This window comes from Parasteatoda tepidariorum, chromosome 7 (genome assembly GCF_043381705.1).
Source record: "Parasteatoda tepidariorum isolate YZ-2023 chromosome 7, CAS_Ptep_4.0, whole genome shotgun sequence".
NCBI classification, from domain to species: domain Eukaryota; kingdom Metazoa; phylum Arthropoda; class Arachnida; order Araneae; family Theridiidae; genus Parasteatoda; species Parasteatoda tepidariorum.
In genome coordinates, this window is record NC_092210.1 from 31,115,932 (window position 1) to 31,136,320 (window position 20,389).

At 30.3% G+C, this 20,389-nt stretch overlaps 1 protein-coding gene across 1 annotated transcript; it reads right to left on the reverse strand.

Annotated features, from left to right (window-relative positions):
* Positions 1–5,053: 5,053 nt before the first annotated feature.
* Positions 5,054–16,629, reverse strand: LOC107457089 (neuronal acetylcholine receptor subunit alpha-9-I). The gene is made up of 7 exons (XM_016075149.2): positions 16,472–16,629; positions 15,129–15,280; positions 14,335–14,379; positions 11,757–11,866; positions 11,473–11,677; positions 9,103–9,354; positions 5,054–5,158 (listed from the first exon to the last, which is right to left on the reverse strand). The coding sequence occupies exons 1-6, from the start codon at positions 16,542–16,544 to the stop codon at positions 9,103–9,105; spliced, it is 837 nt and encodes a 278-aa protein (XP_015930635.1). The 5' UTR covers positions 16,545–16,629; the 3' UTR covers positions 5,054–5,158.
* Between the last annotated feature and the right edge of the window lie 3,760 nt (positions 16,630–20,389).

Consider the following 20,389-nt stretch of genomic DNA (forward strand, 5'->3'; position numbering starts at 1 on the left):
TATTTAATGATAAGTCTTTTCATTTGATTAGAGATGTTTTGGTTTGCTATTTAAATATCTATATCTGGTTTATTCTCCAATTTATCCACTTTATCTCATTGAAGATAAATAAATCCAACACATGCATATCATTCACATAATAAAGATAAGATACATTCTTACTGGTATAAAATTATAAAATTGCGAAACGTTTAGTTAAAAATGAAACAGAATTGATTTCATTTATAAGTAAGCACAGGTGAAAAAGATTTTAAAAAACCACTGGAAATTAAAGCTGAGAAAGATCAGAAATCTAAAGATATAAATTAGAAAAAAAAGAAGACACAGACAGGTGTGCTAATTTATGCACCTCTTACCAAACAAGGAAACTCAAAGTTTTCATGTCAAGCCTTGCTTTGTTTGAAAACATATAACATAGCGGCTTAGTGGGATGTTGTTGGGAAAGTATTTATGGGAATTGAGTAAGTTTTAATAAATTTTATTTTATTTCTATATAAATAAGCTATCTTGAAATTGAGAAAATAAAAGTATAGATATTTATTTATTTTCCCCTATACTATTAGCCTAATCGTCTTAAATTTATTATTTTAATGTTGAGTTGATTTTCAATTGCAAAATTAAATCATGCTTTTCAGTTTTGTAAACAAACGTTAAGAATTGTAAACAAACATTAAATTGACTTGGACACTGTCAGAAATGTTTCGATAAAAACGGTTAAATAGTGATTTATGTCATTGTTATTTTACTATTTTCCACCAAAGCTGTCAAGTAACCATAAAAGGATTTTCAAACTGTTAGTGTGAGAAAAACCGTTGGTTCTTTTTACCTAATAAGGATTAGCAAACAGAATTCCATCCGCGCCAACTAGGCTCACCTTATGAAGCTAATTTAGTTCCGTGCATCTGGGTACACACTATAGCTGCGGGGTCTAATTGGTCAGTCTCATAACCGGTGAACCGGGGTTCGAATTCCAGATTTGACGCCACACAATTTCTTCCATTCCTTCAATACATGTAGAGTTTCCAGTGCCCTGAACTCTTTTAGTGACCCTCGATTATTGCGATGCAAAACTATCATTCACGCAAAAATGGTGTAACATCCATAGAGCTCAAAAGTCCATTTAAGTTTTATTTTTATGGTTTAGAAACTATGCAAATTTTAAATGGCTACAAAACCGTATAATTTTATGTTCACGGTTTCTTAACCGTACCAGCTCTAAATCAATCCAATTATAGCAAACATTTTACAGGTAGTAATTTGAATATTAAGTTTTGATTAAAAGTTTTCTAAATGTCTCTCCATTTTGAAACTGACCCACATAAATTTGGAAGTCCATTGGCCATCAGTGCATTCTTTAAATTTCTCTTCGACAACTTTTCCTCAACTCCTAAGAAAGAGTCTTCCACAAAATTAATATAAAAGAGAAATTTTGTATAACGTTTGTCTTACGTTAGCTATAACACTAACCTTATTTTCTATCCCTTGGTGACGGTACGATTTGCTCGGAAATATTCGAGCATGAGTTGTTAGAGATAGGTGAAACTGTAATGTTATACAAAATCTCTCTGATATTATGAACAATAATATTTAAGTACTATTCACTCTGACGTCATTAAAATGCTTTTATAAAGTTTCTTTTCTCCAAACAAATCCCTATGAACTTTTGCAAGATTAAAAGTAAACATTTAGTTGATATTGTAGATTTTAGTAGTTGACACTCTAAGGCTTATGATTTAGCGTCTCTATCATATTTTTATTTAATTTTGTTCAAGACAGGATTGTATGTTATTGTTAATTTTATCATTTCTTTGTACTGTACAGTGAGCAAAATGAAAAACGATCCACCCTGGATAACTTTTAACCTAATAATTGGATCTTCAGGATCTAAGACTTAAACTTAATGGTCCGAGGGGGTGACCACAAATATGCTAATTAATTAGTGCAGACGATATTTTTAGTAACGAAATTGGACACAAAAGCGTACTTTCTCTGAATACTAAACTAAACTCAGTGGCACGACAGCCCATAGAGGGCCATGGCCTACTGTGCCCATCTCAGTTTTCTTGACCTAGTGCTCTGGGATGCAGGAGCAGATGTTCCGGTTTAGATGGCCAGCCGAAAACGGAACCCACAGTGTTTAGTTCCCAAGCATGCTTGGTACTCATTTATCGACCCACTGAAGGGATGAAAGGCTGAGTCAACCTTGGCCGGCCCGAGGATCGAACTCAGGACCTGTGGCACGGGAGCGCAAAGCTCTACCACTCAGCCACCGGGCGTCACTTTCTCTGAATAAGCATGCCTTTTTTTCCAACGGATTCGAATTTCTGACACCCAAAATGAAGGGGGTAGCTACAATCTGGGAAATATGGTCCCCATAGTTTGGTTAGGGGAGCGATCCAAAGTGGGAACCCATAATAATAATTTTACTTTTTACATATTTCGCCATATCTTGAAAACTTTACAAGTGAATTGAAAATGTTTTGCGCAGAATTATAAAAATCGTTTATCCAAATATATTATAAATTCGTTTATTTGTTCTTTCAAAGATAATTTCATCCAGAAAATAAACTTTACTACTACTCTACTCAGAGGCACGACAGCCCATAGAGGGCCAAGGTCTACTGTGCCCATCTCAGTTTTCTTGACCTTGAGCTCTGGGGTGCAGATGTTCCGGTGGTCAGCCAAACGCGGAACCCCCCAGTATTTAGTTCCCAAGCATGTTTGGTACTCATTTATCGACCCGCTGAAGGGATGAAAGGCTGAGTCAACCTTGCCCGACCCGAGGATGAAACCCAGGACCTGTGGCGCGGGAGCGCGAAGCTCTACCACTCAGCCACCGGGCGTCAGAAAATAAACTTTATCATATATTTATTATTTTTTTATTATTTTATTTAATAATAGCCGAAAGTATTTGAATCGTAAGGTAAAAATTTTTTAAAACCATTTTAAAGTAAATTTGGATTTTTAGATTTTGCATGACAAAATGCAAAATTTGAGTGAAATTGGTCGAATAGTTCCTGAGAAATCAAATTTTGAAGAAGTCGTAAATTTAAAACTTGATTTCATAGGAACTATTTGACTGATTTCACTCAAATTTCGCATTTTACCATGTAAAATTATATGATTTAAAACTACGTAAGAAATTGTATACCTTATAATTTAAAATGCTTTCGACTGTTATTAAATAAAATAATAGAGGAATAATAATTCTTTGCCAAAAGTTTCTTTTTGAATGGAATTATCTCTGGATTAAAAAAAATTATAATTGTATACATAAAATTTTCAATTAGCTTAAAAAGTTCTCAAAATATTTTGAAATACGTAAAAACTACAATTTACATTATAGGGTCCAAACTTTGAATCGCTCTCCCAGCCAAACTATGGAGACCATATTTCCTAGATTGTTCTTGCCCCTATATTTTGGGGGTCAGAAATTCGACACCGTCGAAAATAAGGTATATTTATTCAGAGAAAGAAAGTTTTTCTGTCTGATTTCGTAGCTTAAAATATCGTCTGCATATTTGAGGTCACACTGTCGAACCATTAAGTTTGTGTTTTAGAACCTGAAGATTAAAAGTTATTCACGGTGGCCCGTTTGAGTAGGTTCGTTTCTTTTTTTGTATATTTGAGTAAAAACATAATTTTTTTAAATCAATTCTAAGTCATCTTAGAAGGGGAGTTCCTGACTTTACTGTAAAATAAAATCGAGTCCGGACGATAGTTTTAGCAGGAAAAACTGAAATAAGGAAATGATTATTTTATAAATGATCAAAAATGTGAGTGATTCGATAACAACAACGAAACAAAGCTTGCATGGTGATTTGTCTGTTGCAATTTTCGTTAATGTCTAGCGACGTCATTATCCAGCTAAAAATACTGTTTTAACTACATTATAAGTTTATACTACGAGAATCACTATTGGATCAGAGAAACATGTTTCTATTTAAAAATGTCAGAATTTTGTTGCTCTAAACATAACCATAAGAGCCCGATAATCTCTTTCAAATCTTGAGTGCTTTTCTTGGAATATTTCTTTTCTTTCGAATTTTTATTGCAAAGTTATTTTACAATCACCCTATAATTGCCAGATTTTCAAACCTAAATTATAAATCTAAATGTTCTGAAACCTCTGAACTGTTCTGAAATGTTTTTTTTAAAAATAAAACTGGGGGAATTTTGTCTCATATATTCCGTTACATTTTTATGGTTTTTTATAAGCAACTCTTCGTACTGAGTTTTACCCATTAGATACTGATGTATTGGACATAATTTGTTACTTTTTATAACTAGGCTAAATGAAACTAATGTCTTAAATACTAGGAAGAAAAATGCAATCGAATTTTTTGAACTAAGCGTTGTACATTTGCATTGTTTTTTCAAAAGAATTTAAATTTTACTATTCAATATGTCAAAAATTATTTGCTTCTAAATGCCATGCCTTCTTAACAGTTAAAAAAAGCTACAGCATATTCCTATACATGAAGAAATTTCAAAAAGGTTTTGAAAGTCAAACTTAGCAATTCGAGAAAAAATAATTTTCATTTAAATAAATCAATTGCAATTAAACTCGGGCAATTTTTTATATAACTTTCTAGTTTTCATTAATTTTATACTTTTATGTGAAGATAACATTTTAAAATGTAGATTTTTTAAATTTATTGTATGTGAGGTATGTATATTAACTCAAGAGCTTTATTATTCTTTAAATTATTTATTACTGAATTACATTTTATTTCAAATCGAGAATTTTATTTGAATCCTCCAGAATAAAAGGATAGTAATTAAATAAACTTTTAAATGTATATTTGACTAATATAGCATCTGTCCTCAGACGAAAGTAGTAAATAAGCGTTTGGAAAAACTATATGAATTAATTCTATTTTTTAAAATTTCCTTTAGCTTTCACCAAAAACTTGTGAATCTGAAATAACATTGTTTTTGCTCCATACCTTCAACTTGAGTTATCATATTTGATATTAGAGTTTTAAGAAATGTATCCCTAAAACTAATCATTTTTGAAAATAATGTCGTGTAAAAACAACAAAATATAATCTAAACCTTAATATAAAAATTTTATTTCAAAAATTTCTTTTACATTCATTACATTGGAGCTCCATCAATAAAAGATGCGTCAGAAATTTGATCAAATCTTGCTACCCTGTAAAAGAACATATTCAAATTTGACTTCTGATATAATAACTTATTTCTTTAATTTATCACATATTTTAAGAAATTACTATTTACATAATTTCAAGTAAATGTTCAATGCGCAACAAAAAATGGACCACACACATTGATTATTCAGTCAAATGATCAGATCTTTATGTTCAAAGACTCAATCTTAATGGTTTGAGGGGATGGGTGGGAATCGAATCGAATAAAAATTGAATTTTAAGAAAGGTTTTTTTTTCATGATTTGATGTTTCAGGAACTGTTTGACTGATTTTGTTCAAATTTTGTATTTTGCCATGTAAATTACATTTATTAAAATGAAGCAAAATACTATACAATTCAAAGTTTCTCAACTATTACTTAATAAGATAATAAAAAATAATAAATATTTATTAAAATTTATTTTTTGCCAGGCAACTTTTTTCTGCATATCTGGATAAGCATATTTTATAATTGTGTTCAAAGATTTTTCATTTTCCTTAAAAAGTTCTCGAGACATGACGAAATACGCAAAAAAGTAAAATCAACATAAAGGGATCCAAACTTTGGATCACTCTTTTGATCAAACTATAGAGACCATATTTCCCAGATTGCGGCTACATCCTAAATTTTGGGAATCAGAAATCCAAATCCGTCAACAGAAAAGGTATGTTTATTCAGAGAAAGTATGTTTTCGTGTTTGATTTCGCAATTTAAAATATCGTCCGCACTAATTAATTAGCATATTTAAAGTTACTCCTGGAAACATTAAAAATGAGTAATAGAACGGGAGGATTCCATCATTAGCACAAAAGTTATTCATAGAGGTCCATTTTTTTGACGCTCCGTATTGTAAAAATATCCTACAAATGCTAAAAATTAAAATTAGTCATTTTTTGCCAAGTACTTAAAAATAAATAAAGAGTTAATTTAATGTTTTATGAAAAAATATGTATATTCAAGCACTTTTATCCGATTTGCAATCCAAGCAACCTATTTCTAAATAAAAATCGTATTTACAGCTACTATTTAAAGCTGAATCTTAGGAGGATTGAATTGTATTAAACTTTATTGAGTTCGAAATTTCAAGTCGATTTTTTGCTATCACGTAATAAATTTATTTCATTATGAACTCAACATTAACTGTTTCAACACATCCGGGAAAAGGATTCGAGACAAAAGGCTACATGCAATCGCATGGAAATTGTACCAATAATGCTAAACCGGGAAGGGTAAATTCTAGCTTATTTAAGAATAATAATACTTTGAAAAAACTCCATTTAAAGTTTACGAAAGCTAATTTCCATGTTCACATCTTAAGAATATATTTGCAGTGTCATCCTCATTTGTGTAAATTTCTTCAAACACTAATAGAAAGATATTTCCAAAAGTTAAATATTAACAAATCAATAAAATTAATAAAGTTTAAAATTTCCGAAGTAAAATGTCAATGTAAGTACATTTTACTGATTTCGTTAATTCTTAACAAAAAGAATATTTTTGAGAAAACAGTTGTTATTCAAAAAAAAAAAAAATCTAAGTTCTAACATATTTCATTTATTAACGTTTACCAACTCCGATGATTACTTTGCAATATTTGTTTTTTCTTAGCAGAAAACAGATTTTGTACGAAAATTGAAATTATTCGCTCAAAATATACGCACTAAAATATATGCACCTGCTACTGTTTATAATTGTGCTCCCACGTCCAAATATTTCACTTATTATATGATTAAGATCTATTAGTGAACATAAGAAATATTTCTAAGTGATCATTTTTTTAAATAACATTTAAAATTAAAAGTATATTGTTATACCAGATTTGGTGAGTTGATTCGCTTACCAAACTGACGGATATATTAAATACAAGTTTTTCAGGTATCATATAGCGCATGAAGCTGAACATTAAGTTCTAAATCATTAAACGAATCTCTTTAACTGTAATTTATATAATTATTAGTGTAATTTGCGCAAAAAAATAAGAAAAAAGTAAGAAAAAATAAATTAGTTTCAGACTATTAATTTAGAAAACAATCAGAACCAAAAATGTAGTAATAACAGTTGCTGTAAATAACTTTTTATCTATACTCGTATTATTAAGTATTGCTATTATTACCAAAATTAAGGATACTAAAATATTTTTAGGAAAATAATTCTTTTATAACTTTTCTTAATTTTATGCTGATGACAACCAAAACAATATGTAAATCAAAGTGAGAAAACTGGATCCTACCATGTGATTTTCCGTCCAATAAAAATGCACCTACAACAATGGAATACTATATTGGAACATTACGTTTTTATGTTATATAGATGTATAAATTATGCATAAGTATAACTAGCATAATTTTAGTTTTGTTCATATTACCCGTATTCGTGCGTCCTTTCTAAATTCTTTACACGTCCTTTGTAGAACTCAAGAAGGCTGTTTTTGTTACAATAACTCGTAATTTGATATTTTTAATCACGTTTACCTGAACTCGTTTTCTTTTCTATACACAGTTAGAGAATTCTCGGAAACGATGACTAAATTGTTATTTTTTCTATTTCATTATTATTTTTTTACAATATTCACCGAAAGAGTCACATAACTATAAAAAAAGATAATATTCAAACCCTTTATTGACTATTTCGAACCACAACGGTAAAACTAACCGAATTTTATCCGCACCAACTAGGCCCACAACCAATGAGAATCAAGTGCACATTCTTCGAAAACTTGAAACTAAAAAATATTCTAAAGATTATGATTTAATATTTTTTATTTTCCTTCATCAAATGACTAACACGTAAGCGGATGCCTGCTATCTTATAGTTTTAAGAGTGTGATGAATACTATATAAAGCCACTTAGTTCCTCATCGTCGGAAATATGCCGCAGTCGAGAGAGCTTATTTGTCAATCTCATTATCGGTTGAACTGAGATTCAAATCCAATTGTTAACACCACAATATTTTTTCCATTCCTTCAACATATTCAGAATTTTCATCTACCCGAAAACCTCAATTTGTGACCCTGGACTATAGGAATACGTATCACCTTATTATGCATAGATATGCAGCACCACAAACATAAACTAATTAAGCTACACTCCGCAATTTGCTTGAAAAAACACTACCAAACCAGAACTTAATTCCAATGTCAATTACCTTACGAAAAGCCTATCATAAATGAACGCCAATATCATGAGAAATAACATTTCTATGGTTTAAAAACTATGATAGTTATAAATGGTTAGAAAGTCTTATAGTTCTGTATTCAAGGCTTTTTAAAATCATACCAGCTGTAAACAGTTTCACCCCTATAAAAGTAAAGAATTGTAGTTAACCGTATACTTTATCCTTAATTGGATGGACAGACTGCTTTCGGTAACTTTACTGTAATTTTTTGATGCAAATTATAATAGTGTAACCAAAAAAAATTTTTTAACAAAAATTTTATCACTTCCCTAAACACTAAATTCATTTCACTTTATCTAGAGCTTCGCTCTTGACAATACAAGATTCGATGACAATACAATAATAGATCTTTTATCAAGCACTTCAAATGTAATTAATTCATTGTCAATCGAAATTTGGCCACTTTATGGCAAAAGCAGACAAACAGACAGCAAACTAAAAGGAGAAAAATAGCAAAATAAGTGAAAGTTTCTCGAATGGCGAAAGAAACACGAGAAAGTAATTTTATTTTCTATGCCATTTTCCACTCCTAAAACCTCCACAAATTTTATGAAAGTAGTATGTTTAACGCTGTTCATTTCATACAAAAAATGTACATAGATTTTGATGAAAACAAAATTATTAGTTAATTTCAAAACAGTCTTTTTAAAATCATTTAATTGCATACATACTATGCAAAAAAATTTATTATTTATCCCTTCAGCATCAAACACTATTAGTTCCTTAAAACAGAGCAAAATAATTTAATACAGTTATATCATCGAAATACTTACTCAGCGTCTTAGCAATTTATCAGCCTCTGAGAAATCAGAAGGAACGACATCTTGTAAATTGATGGACACGTCTTCCTCATCAAGAACCCCGTTTGATTGAAGCTCACTTCTACTCCTCCTCATTAAAGTAACGTTAAAATTAACCACAGGGTATGCTTCTTTGCAACAAGGGTAATATTTGGCTACCCTATTTGACACAACATCGATCAGTTTCCAGTTGGCATTGTTATCAACAAAATCAGACAAATCAACCTGCAAAAAAACATTGTATGAAACAGCTGAATTAATGCATTTGAAGTGCGTATTTTTTTAAAAAACGTTTGAAGTGGTCATCCAATCTTTAAGAGTTTAAACTGTTCTTTAAATATTTATCATTTCATTGTAAAGGCCGGGATAGCCTGATTCGTGGGGCATTGTATCCTTATCCAAGAGGTAGTGAGCTCGATTCCCGCCAGCCGAAGACTTCCCGTTTAGTAAATGGTGACTGGTGCATGTTAACTTTGTCTGGTTGCAAAGTTCTTCAGATTAATTAACAATTTATGGCTCTAGGAATACTGAATTGACGAATTATTGTTCTCTGATTGAGGTCAACAGATCTGTGGTGGAATCAATGGATGTATGAATGGGTCCTCCCTTTTAACGGACTGTGACTTGTGTGTGGCTGAAGTCGTATTCTTGACTATAGGTGGCGCTAATTCAAAAACAAGAAATACACCCTCCATCTCAAATTTGTTTGCTTTCACCAAGTAGGCTTGCTGGTATTGGCCACGGGCATTAGAAACAACAACATTATAAAGAGTAAGTTCATAATTTTGTGACATACAAGTAAATTCTTGACATTCTGTAAACTTTTTCATTCATTGAATACATTAATAAGATGAGAAGATAATATTGTTAGACCTTTGTTTATTTTAGTTCAATTTAAGAATTTAAAGGGAAAAAATAACTTTAAAAGTAATTTATTTATTAAAAATTACCAAAGAATATGATGAGAAAATTATTTTGGGATGCATGTTAAATCAGTTATTCTATTATTCTTTTTCGGTAAAAGTGCCCAAAAGTACAAGGTTGGCATTCTAGATAGCCTGCGAACAATGCTGTAAAATTTCATAAAAAAAGCTGGGAAATCCATAATAAAGTTTTATTAGCCACAGAAACAAATTCAGGCACAGAAACCACCTTTAAATCATTTATCAAAACTTTCAAACAATACATACTAATGACAACTAACATCATTTAATGAAAAAATGCTCACTATAATGTTCACTAAATCTACTACCATTAAAAAAACAAGAAATTGCATGTATAATTGTGGAAACAGTATATGCTGGGGAATAAAGCACGCGAGCCGTGCTTCGCTATTGTTAATTTCGAAGTCAAATGTGACGGATCCGTAGCTCTGAGTCACAAAGATTCAAATATGGGGATCTGAGAGGCCGAATTGTTATTCATATAAGTTTTTTGTATATATTTGTGATACGTTAGGTAAAGCTATCACATTGCAAAAGCTTTAGCATATCTATCTGCTCACGCAGACCACAGAGTTGGTATAAGATATCCTCAGTGGTAGACAGATCATGGGTTAGAGTCGTCTTTCCGTCAGGCTAACGGAGGGAGGTTTTCATGGTTTTCCTCTAAACATAATGCAAATGAGGGCTAGATCCATCAAAAAGTTCTAGTTTGTCTCAATTGTTGATCCTGGTGGTCCTTTGTGTTCTAGATAGGGTTCAAATTTTCAAGTCTTCGGATTTTGAACATTGATAGTCGTAACATCCAAATCGGGTCAGCTGTTTAACAACGATAATAAGAAAATAATAAAAACTGTAAAAAAATTACGGTTCCCAGAGAATTAAAAATTAATATATAATTATTCTTATAACACATCTAAAAGCATACATACCTTAATGACAAATTTTTGCTTCTCTTGATGCATAGTTCAGCATAGAAGACAACAGCAAGCAAGCCAACATTGGTGCTTTTCGAACGTAGAAATAATTCTCGTGTGGTGTGAAAGCGCGAGAGTTTCGTGCAAGTTTGTTCAATTTTAAGTATTTAGATTTAAATATCATTCTTTAAATTATATATGAACTCTCGATTTAGTGTAATAACCAAAAATAAAGTGTTTTCTCCCACAATTGTTAAGGTTATTTAACATAATTTTTGATAAGATATTACACCACAAACTTTGCATAGTATCATTTCATTATGCCATGATTTATTTATTTTTCATAAAATCCTTCTTTCTGTCAAAGGCAGCTCACGGAGATCAACTTTAATTATAGGCATACTGTACATCGCAAGAAGAAATATTTTTTAGGAAACACAATAAAAAAATTTGCTTCCTTTGAATTTAAATTAAATAGATATTACCTTGTCACTAAAGAGTGCTACATCTTGAGTATTTTCATCGTATGTCCATGATCCAAACTGAATGTTGCACGTTACTATTTTCTTACTAGCTTTAAGCAATGGGCAGCGGCTTCGGATTGTAAACATCGGCACCCAAAGAACTGTTCCAGAATTATACAACAGCACATTGGTAAAAGGCACAGGGGCCATAACGGACTGCTCTGGTCTATTAAATAAAAAAGTATTATTCAGTACAGGAATAATTATAGTTCAAAAATAGAAATAAAATCAATGAATCCACTTACGATCCATAAACGGCAATATCTGGTCTCCATACTTCTGTAGATGGTAGTCTAAGTACTGACAGATTTTCAAAACGAGACGGATCCCATTTTAAGTAATCATCTGTCCAATTCTGAAAATATGAGTATAAATAGCATAAAATCAATTACAAACAAAATTATTATTTTTCCCTTTAGACAATTATCGTTTATTATCAAATTGTACTTTCTGAAAAATTTTTCAAATTAATTATGGTTCACACTAGCGTCTTATTAATGTTGTGGAAAATTTTATGGTTCAAGACGCTCGAAACTTTTTAACAATGTATATATTCTGTCTAAATTCAATTATTTCTAACTCCCTCTGTGTGTGTGTTGAACCTAATTGGCTTCTGAATCGACAAATTCCACTATTTACCTACAATGTCGTCACTGGCAAGTACTCAAATGATTTCATTGTGTCTCGTGCTTTTATTGATAGGATAGGATAAAACTTCGACGTTACTCTTTATCTAATCATAAGAGTCATGGGCTTTAAAGGAACTGTAACACAGAATTAAAAGTGTGCTTATTTATATTTCACATTTTCTAAATTACAATGCATATATTCTGTCTAAATTCACTTATTGCAAGCATTTAGTACTTGAGAGTGTTTAAATGATTTTATTACGTCTCGTGCTTTTATTGCTATCATGCGTTAAAAATTCCTGTTGTTTCTCCGATATTTTTTTTAAAAATTTTTTTTATTGCTTTTTTCTAAAACTAGATGATTAAACTTGAACCGACGTTACTCTGTATCTAATCATAAAAATCATGGGATTTAAATGGACTAAAACACTGACTTATTTGTATTTCATTTTCTTATATTGAACAAAGTATCATAGCTTAAATAAAATACTTTAAAATTTTTTATTCAAGTTGGAGAAGAGAAAACAAAGAAAAAATAACCTTTGAAATCTTTGAGCATGTTAAGAGATTGGAGTAACGTCTCATTTTCGCGAAGACAAACAAAATAAAAAAAATTATTACTTATCTGCTATCTAATTCTGTGGTGATCAGCTCATCGTAATAGAGCAAGAGCTCATCATTATAGATATATGCAACCAATGAAAGAAAATAGGATTTCGCAATAGAAAGGATTAAGCAGGAAATAGGATTTTAGAATTTTTTTGTTAAGTTGGGCCTTTCACGGTCTTTACTTGTTTTTTTTTCTTTTTAAAATTTTGATTCGTTTATCTTATTGCTAGCTATTAGATTGTCCTCATGGTAGAAAGTTGTTGCCATAATTTCGTCATTCTATTTGATTTATATTTTCGTTTTACAACTATAACTTGATTTTTATTTTTTAAATCTGACTTATTTGTTAAATAGTAAAACTTGAAAATGCTATCCACTGCATATTTTAAAGTGGAATGGGAATTAAATTAAATGGAAATTATACAAAATGAAGAGAGACTTTCGAGTAAGAAAAAATCATTACAAATTTCAAATATTCAAATGAACACTGCGAACTATTTTTCTTTTATCGTTTGCCTGCTCTACAGGCTTGATCTTGTGGTACTGAACTAGTAGATAAACTTCATATAGCATTTTTTTAACAGCATGCATCAGCTAGTACATCATTATTCTTAGTTAACTGAACGATATAAATTATTCAAATTGTTTAAATTTTAAAAAAAGATATAAATAACTGTTTTCAAAACATTGAGCTTTTAAAATCATTTTTTGAAAAAAATATAGTATTATAAAACGATTTTATTATTTCTAATGTTAATGGAATGAATAAATGCTTCTTTTGCTCCTTGTTTTTCTTTTTAAAATAATCATCTTGAAAGTTTAACAGAAAAGATAAAAAAAACCACCAACATTGAGAAAAAAAATATAGTCAAAATTACAAGAATATGGTAAAATTAATAGTAATTCTAGATCTATGGCAACACCAAAAAGCTTGGTCATTTTTACCGATATGCTTTGGTAAAGATTTTTGTAAAATTAACAATAAAATAGGGTTTTTTAATGTATGATAAAATTGGTAAATGAGGTAAAATTTGGTAATTTTATCACGATACCTTAAGGCTTGACATAAAAACCATTTGTACAGTTATGTTTAAGTTTAAGTTTTTATTTTTAACAAAATGTTTGGTAATAAATGCTATAATCTTGAAAACAAGAATTTTCGATAAATAATTATCATACAAACAATAAAATTATCTAATGAATGGTTTAAATACCTTCGATTTTTATTACCAGATTTTAAAAATAATTCTTCAAAGAATTAAATTTTTTTTTGAAGTTTTCGAATGTCACAAAATATAAAATCATGGAGCTTATTTATGACATACTTTTGTGCAAGACAAAAATTAAATAATTTATTTTTCCTATTGTTTTCGCACTCTTATCAAAATATGCATATATGTATTTATATCTCCTTTCATTCTTAAACGTTACAGAATTTAGTGTACTAAATATATAAGTTCTGAAAATAATGAGGAGAGGATATTTAGTCCAATCAACGTAAATGTTTAAATAATGAACATCAAAGAATTTAATAAATTTAAGCTTCTTTTTGTGAAAATTAGTCATACATGTTGATAAAACTTACCATCCTCGTAAATGTCTCCAACACAATAACTTGGTGTTTTTCATCCTGAAGGAAAAAAATAAATAAAATTATTTGGTGCTTAATTTTTTAGAAAATATCATTTTTGTTATGCGTTTGACAAGGAAATATGATAAATGATACTTTTGAGTAGATCATTGCCATGATATGTGGAACTGTTAATGATAAATTTGAGTGTATTTTGATAAACGATACCTTTGATTATATGATAAATGATACTTTTGAGTACATTTTAAACTTATATCGAGTGAATATTTAAATATTGAACACAGTTTCTTCACCATGAGAATAAAATTAAGTAATTTTTAAAATATTGTGATTTGCTTATTTATTCGGGATATATTATCCCAGAAGATAGATCAAATATTTTGCTCATAAAAAGCTGACGGTAAAATTGGATTTTACAGTGAAAAGTACTGACCGGTTCTATTCACCGTAATTTGACTCTGATATTCTTTTACTGTTAACAATATTACCACTAATAATATAAGTTCACATTACATCATAATTCAGAAATCCTAAGTTAAAAAATGATGGTTCAATTTTTTATAATCTTTCTGCTTAACTAAAATAACGTCTATCATTTACATGGTAGAATTTGTAATATGAAATACTTTAGCTCGGCTTTTTAATATGCTTGAAAAGAAGCTTAAATAACAGTGTAGTTGCAGTGTAATTAAATGACAGTATTAGAAACTGTGAGCTGATTTCCCTTAAAAATTCTAAAATTAGAGTTTAGTATTTTATTATTTTGAAGTTAATAACAAAATACTTACGAAATCTCTTAGATGAATAGGTGAAATTCCAAGAGAAACAGTGATCTTTTCATTCGAGTTTTTAACAGGTCTAACAAGTTTGTCATAGTTCCTGAATAAATGTTGGCGAAGATCTTTCTCTGTTTTCTGTCCATGCACTTCTTGGAAAATATCTAAAAATGATGAATAACATTAATTTAAAAGTAAACATAGATTAAAACGCTATAAATTATCTGAATATTTTTTAATATGCTTAAGTCAACTATCGTAAATTTGTTTTACAGTGTGCAAGGGTAGGAGATATAATGTTTCTTTTCCCTAGAATAAAACGACTAGCTAAAATAAGGATAAACTGTTCGAGAATTTCTTACTTATCCATGATTATGTTCTGAACTTCTTCATGCTATTGTATCTTTTTCGCTATCTGGATAAAAATATAGTTAAATTCAAATTGAGAGAAATTGATATTGAAGTTGAAGTTACATTGATATTTATATACCGATTCCTATTGCAATAGACGCTATATATTCGCAAATAGAATCTTGGATTCAAGTTGATCAATGATGTGAGCACTGAGATTTCTGCTAAGACAAATATTAGGGTAAGTGTTTTTCTGACATCACATTACCAGTTAAAGAAAGAAAGGATAAAAAAAAGAAACTATGATGAAACAACAGGAATTAAAAATATATGCATTATTGCAGTTCAGTATATGAATAAACTGTAAAAAATAATTATGTTAACTTTTAAGAAGGCTTCATTAGTTGGAAAGGTTTCATCACCAGGTGATTTGACTAACTTGAGCGAAAATAAACCATCTTGCTGTTGTCTGGTATAATAGCGAGTGTCTAGAGACAATTTCAACAAAGCTATTTGGACAAAATAAAATAAATTTATGTTAACATAAAGCAACAGTGTGGTTTAAATCCTACACCTTAATTAAATACCGTAGAGGTGATACCCAAAACCAATAATTCAACCCAATAATTCTTACGTTTTTAAATTTTATAGCTAAATGTAAATCAATATTTTTAGAGCTAACATTTATAGTACATAAGTAACATTAAAAACATGATTTTATTTACTTATTATTTTTGGTTTCTAAATGTTTATTAATAACTTTAAAATTTAAGAATTTTCACATCCATAAAAGTTGATACAATAATCAGGTTAAACTTAGCAGATATTGATTAACCACCAGAGTTCCATGAATCAATACATTTTGATTAACGATACGATTTAATTAAGTTTTCGTTTTACTCATAAGTACTCTTTCAAAAAATAGATTTTGTTTAATCACAAAATTTTGATAAAGCATAAGATTCAAATTAATATGAATCTTTGAAGCATAAACAGGGACTTACCATCAAGAGTGTTACATGACGGGAACCCTAGAAAAGCACATAAGCAAGCTAGATACATCAACTTGGAGTTCATTTTTACTATTCTAATACTTTCGGAATGGGCTTCTAGCCAGTAATCACAGACATTTATAACAACAATTTTTACCAAACGGGAAGTTTCAATGAAACAAATTCAAAGTAGCAATAGACTATCTCGTTATTAATGACGTCCTATGATGGCAACATATTTAAAGCAATGAAAGGTTATATCATTCAGTGTCTTCACCCAGTTCTCATGGATGTATTTACTTCTCTTTTCGTCAGTTTACTGGATTATTACCTTTAGATCCGTGTCTTCAGTTACGGTTTTTATTGATATCTAGTTTGGGGTTTTAAAAGCAATAGAAATTGAATTTATTTAATGGAGTAAGTTGAAATGGGAAAGTCAAGTTGAAGGTTTGAGAATTTCCTGAACAGAAGTGAAGGCAATCGCTTATTAGATTTTGTTATTGTGATTTAATGACTAGCCTTGCAGTTTCCCGTGAAAATAAGTCTTTATTTATTGTTTTTTTTAAGAGTTGCAATCTTTGTTTTAAATTTGCCTTGCTTTTTTTTAATCAAAGCTTACCTCAATACTCTCGTTAATTTGTTACGTGGATTTAATCATGCTAATTAATTCACGTCAATGCTCATGAAATTATCAAGTCTGAAGAGGCAGATTTTGATTAAGAATGAGCTAGAAGATATAGAAATGCTAGGGAAAAGTTTTCTTTTCCTTTCTTTAAAGTTACTTTAAATCATAAAAATTAATTTTGAACAGAAAATCTATTTAATACATACAAATTATGCTCAACACTTTATGCATTAATCATATAAAAAAATTATATGATTTATTTTTAAGCGTATGATTAATTTGTAAATGTTAGGGAGATAACTACTTATTCGATTATATTATCGTAATTTGATGACTATTAATGGAGTTTGTTGAGAGTAAATTAGACTGAAAGTATTACATAGACCAAACTGAAACTTAACTTTATTTACATCAAAATATATATATAAAAAAGAAGAGATTGCAATAACAGGAAACACAAAAACTACCTAAATAATCTCGAACTCAACATCCTCCCCTCCCTGGTCGACCTCGAGGGGGATGACCAAAGCTACCGGGCGGGTTATATAGTGACCATTAACTCTCAGCTCACAGGATCTTATTTTTCCATCTCGTCCTTCATGTAAGTTCACCACTCTAGATTTCTTCCACGTGTGCCGTGGTCGGACGTCTTCTTGTAGGAGTACAATATCGCCAATTCGGACGTTAATGATATTGTCCTGATTACCAACTTGATGAAGTGACCGCAATTGAAGCAAATATTCCTTGGGCCATTTTTTCCAAAAGCAGTCAAGTAAGTCCTGCTGCTGCTTGTAGATTTTTTTTAGCTTTGTGTTGTTATTTGGGATGGATGGAATGGCCATTAGTTTTCGTCCTGTCAGGAAATGGCTTGTTGTTAAGGCTGTGGAACCGTCATCTTTTCTACCTTTCTGTACCAATGGTCGACTGTTCTGAGCGGCTTCTATTCCAATGAGGGCCGTAGACAGATCATCCTCGTCAAGAAGTGCTCGTCCGAGTACCTTTCGTAGACATCGCTTGACAACTCCTATTAGGCGTTCCCACCAGCCTCCTCACCAAGCCGCTCGTGGGGCGTACGGTTTCGACACCAAATAATGGGGTTTGTTGGGAGTAAATTAGACTGAAAGTATCACATAGAACAAACTGAAACTTAACTTTATTTACGTCAAAATATATATAAAAGAAAGAAGAGGTTGCCAGAACAGGAAACTCAAAAACTACCTAAATAATCTCGAACTCAACAACTAGTATTGCAGCTCCCTGAGAAAATAAATTTTTATTAAAGATAAATAGCTTAAGAGTGACAATATATATTTCTCTTACACGGCTACAAAAAAAAGCCTCATTACAACTCCCCGAATGGCAAAGTTAGAAAATCGACCAATGATTGCCGCTAAAAATGTCACATGCCAAATCTAGTTAATGTGACTCAACATATAGCGCTTTTAAAAACGGAAACTGAAATAACCAGAGAGAGCATTCTCATCAAATGTGATCTCTTCCGTACTTCACCCTATCAGTTGCGGCAATCTCATACTATTAAGCTAGGCAGAAGTGAGTAGTCTTTGTCGATAGAACTCTATTTCAGTATTTTGTCTAAAGCGCTTTTTTTTACGAATTTATTTGACGATTTTCGATTTATATCACAAATTTATTTGTTTTATTATTGTTATTATTAGTTATTCATTGAAAGATTGTTTTGAATTCCTTGAATTTTGAGCATTTGCAATGTACCTAAGTTAGTAGCGAGCTTGGTTTGCGAAGCAAACCATATAAGATTGCGTAGCAATTTTCGGGGGTTGGCAAGCGTCAGCGAACAGGGGGCGCAGCCTACTAGTATTTATTTATTTTATTAGTTCCTTTATTTTTAATCAACCAGGAGGCTCCTTACTCCGACCCTTTTGGTTTCTACTCCCTTATTTTTTCTGCCTAAGCTTTGACGCAAATAGAAAATCGCTGCCCCTTTTATATATTTCTTTGATGGTCTAATTTCAGGTAAAAATAAGTTTGGTATTTTTTAATTATTGAAAATAGTCTAAGAGTTACTAAGAATCTGTTAGATTATCGGAATTATACTTGTACTAAAACATAAAATCCACAGAATAGTAATTAAAAAAATTTTTTCATTTATATTCAAAAATTTGTCACTAATTGGTTTTGTAAATTAAAGAAATTTCATTAGTGAATATCTATTTTCCACTGTTGTTATATTACTGCGAATGAAGCAAATTTAAAAAATTATTATTTGGAAGTGAGTCGTGTTTGGAAGACTTTGCCTTTAACGCCGCAAAAGACACCGATGCTTTCTGCGGAATTTCATAACCATAAATGGTTGAAATGCTAAATGCAATATTTTCCATTCATTTCTATCTATATTAATACAAAATAATGAGGAAAGTATGAAGAATGTGTCCAATAAAAATTCTAAGATAAGCTTCTTGTATATAAAGTAAATTTTTTTATACATTTGTTATTATAATTTTATGTAAAACAATTATAATAATATGTTTATATGTTTATAGTACATACAAACATTTGCAATTATGACGTTTCTAATGTATTCAAATATTTGATTGCGAAGTAAATCCTAACTAAATAACAAAAAATGGTGTAAGATTAGCAAATATAATAAAAATTATTTTAAGGGAATGTGTCACTCAATGTGTAACATATGGAATTATCTAAATAATAATTAATTAAATTTATTTTTAAAGTGTACTTTCCAGGAGGATTTCACAATCCAAGCCCCGTTCTCTAGCACTGTCCAACATTGCTGGACACTATCTTCAAGGTTCTTCTGTGGAAATGATGTTCACTAGATATGATGTTTTCTAACACTGTTGTATTAAACATTGGTAACCAACGCAAATAAAATTCGTCAGTTCTGAAAAGAACTTTATTGATTTTATGACATTAACAAATATTTCATATTGCTCGAAAGTCTTAGCAATAGAAAAGATTTCCTAATCCAGTTTTATATTTGTTTTGTTAGCATACCCTTAGCTCATAGGCCATGAGGTTTGTCTATGATTTCTGACAAAAAACGTGCATTTTTCTAAAGGCGAAAACCGTGATAAACTCTCAAGCCCCTTTCAATTACTGAATGGAATAGGGCTATCATGTGAATGTCGAATAGAAAAAACCCCTACACAACTGACTTCGAGGAATTATTTCAAGACAGCTTACATAATTTATAAAATTTATAAATGTTCTGTGAAATTATACGTTAAGAAATAAATTAATTGAGATAAAAACAAGGTTCTCAATTATTCGTCAAAATAATTGAAGTGGAAATAAAATTTGTATCA

Excerpts from the sequence above, each read along its gene's own strand:
- LOC107457089 (XM_016075149.2), bottom strand. The coding sequence starts at position 16,544 with ATGAACTCCAAGTTGATGTATCTAGCTTGCTTATGTGCTTTTCTAGGG. Across the intron at positions 11,867-14,334 it reads TGGAGACATTTACGAGGATG|AATTGGACAGATGATTACTT; the intron begins GTAAGTTTTATC and ends TCATATTTTCAG. Across the intron at positions 9,355-11,472 it reads TAGCACTCTTTAGTGACAAG|GTTGATTTGTCTGATTTTGT; the intron begins GTAATATCTATT and ends GTTTTTTTGCAG.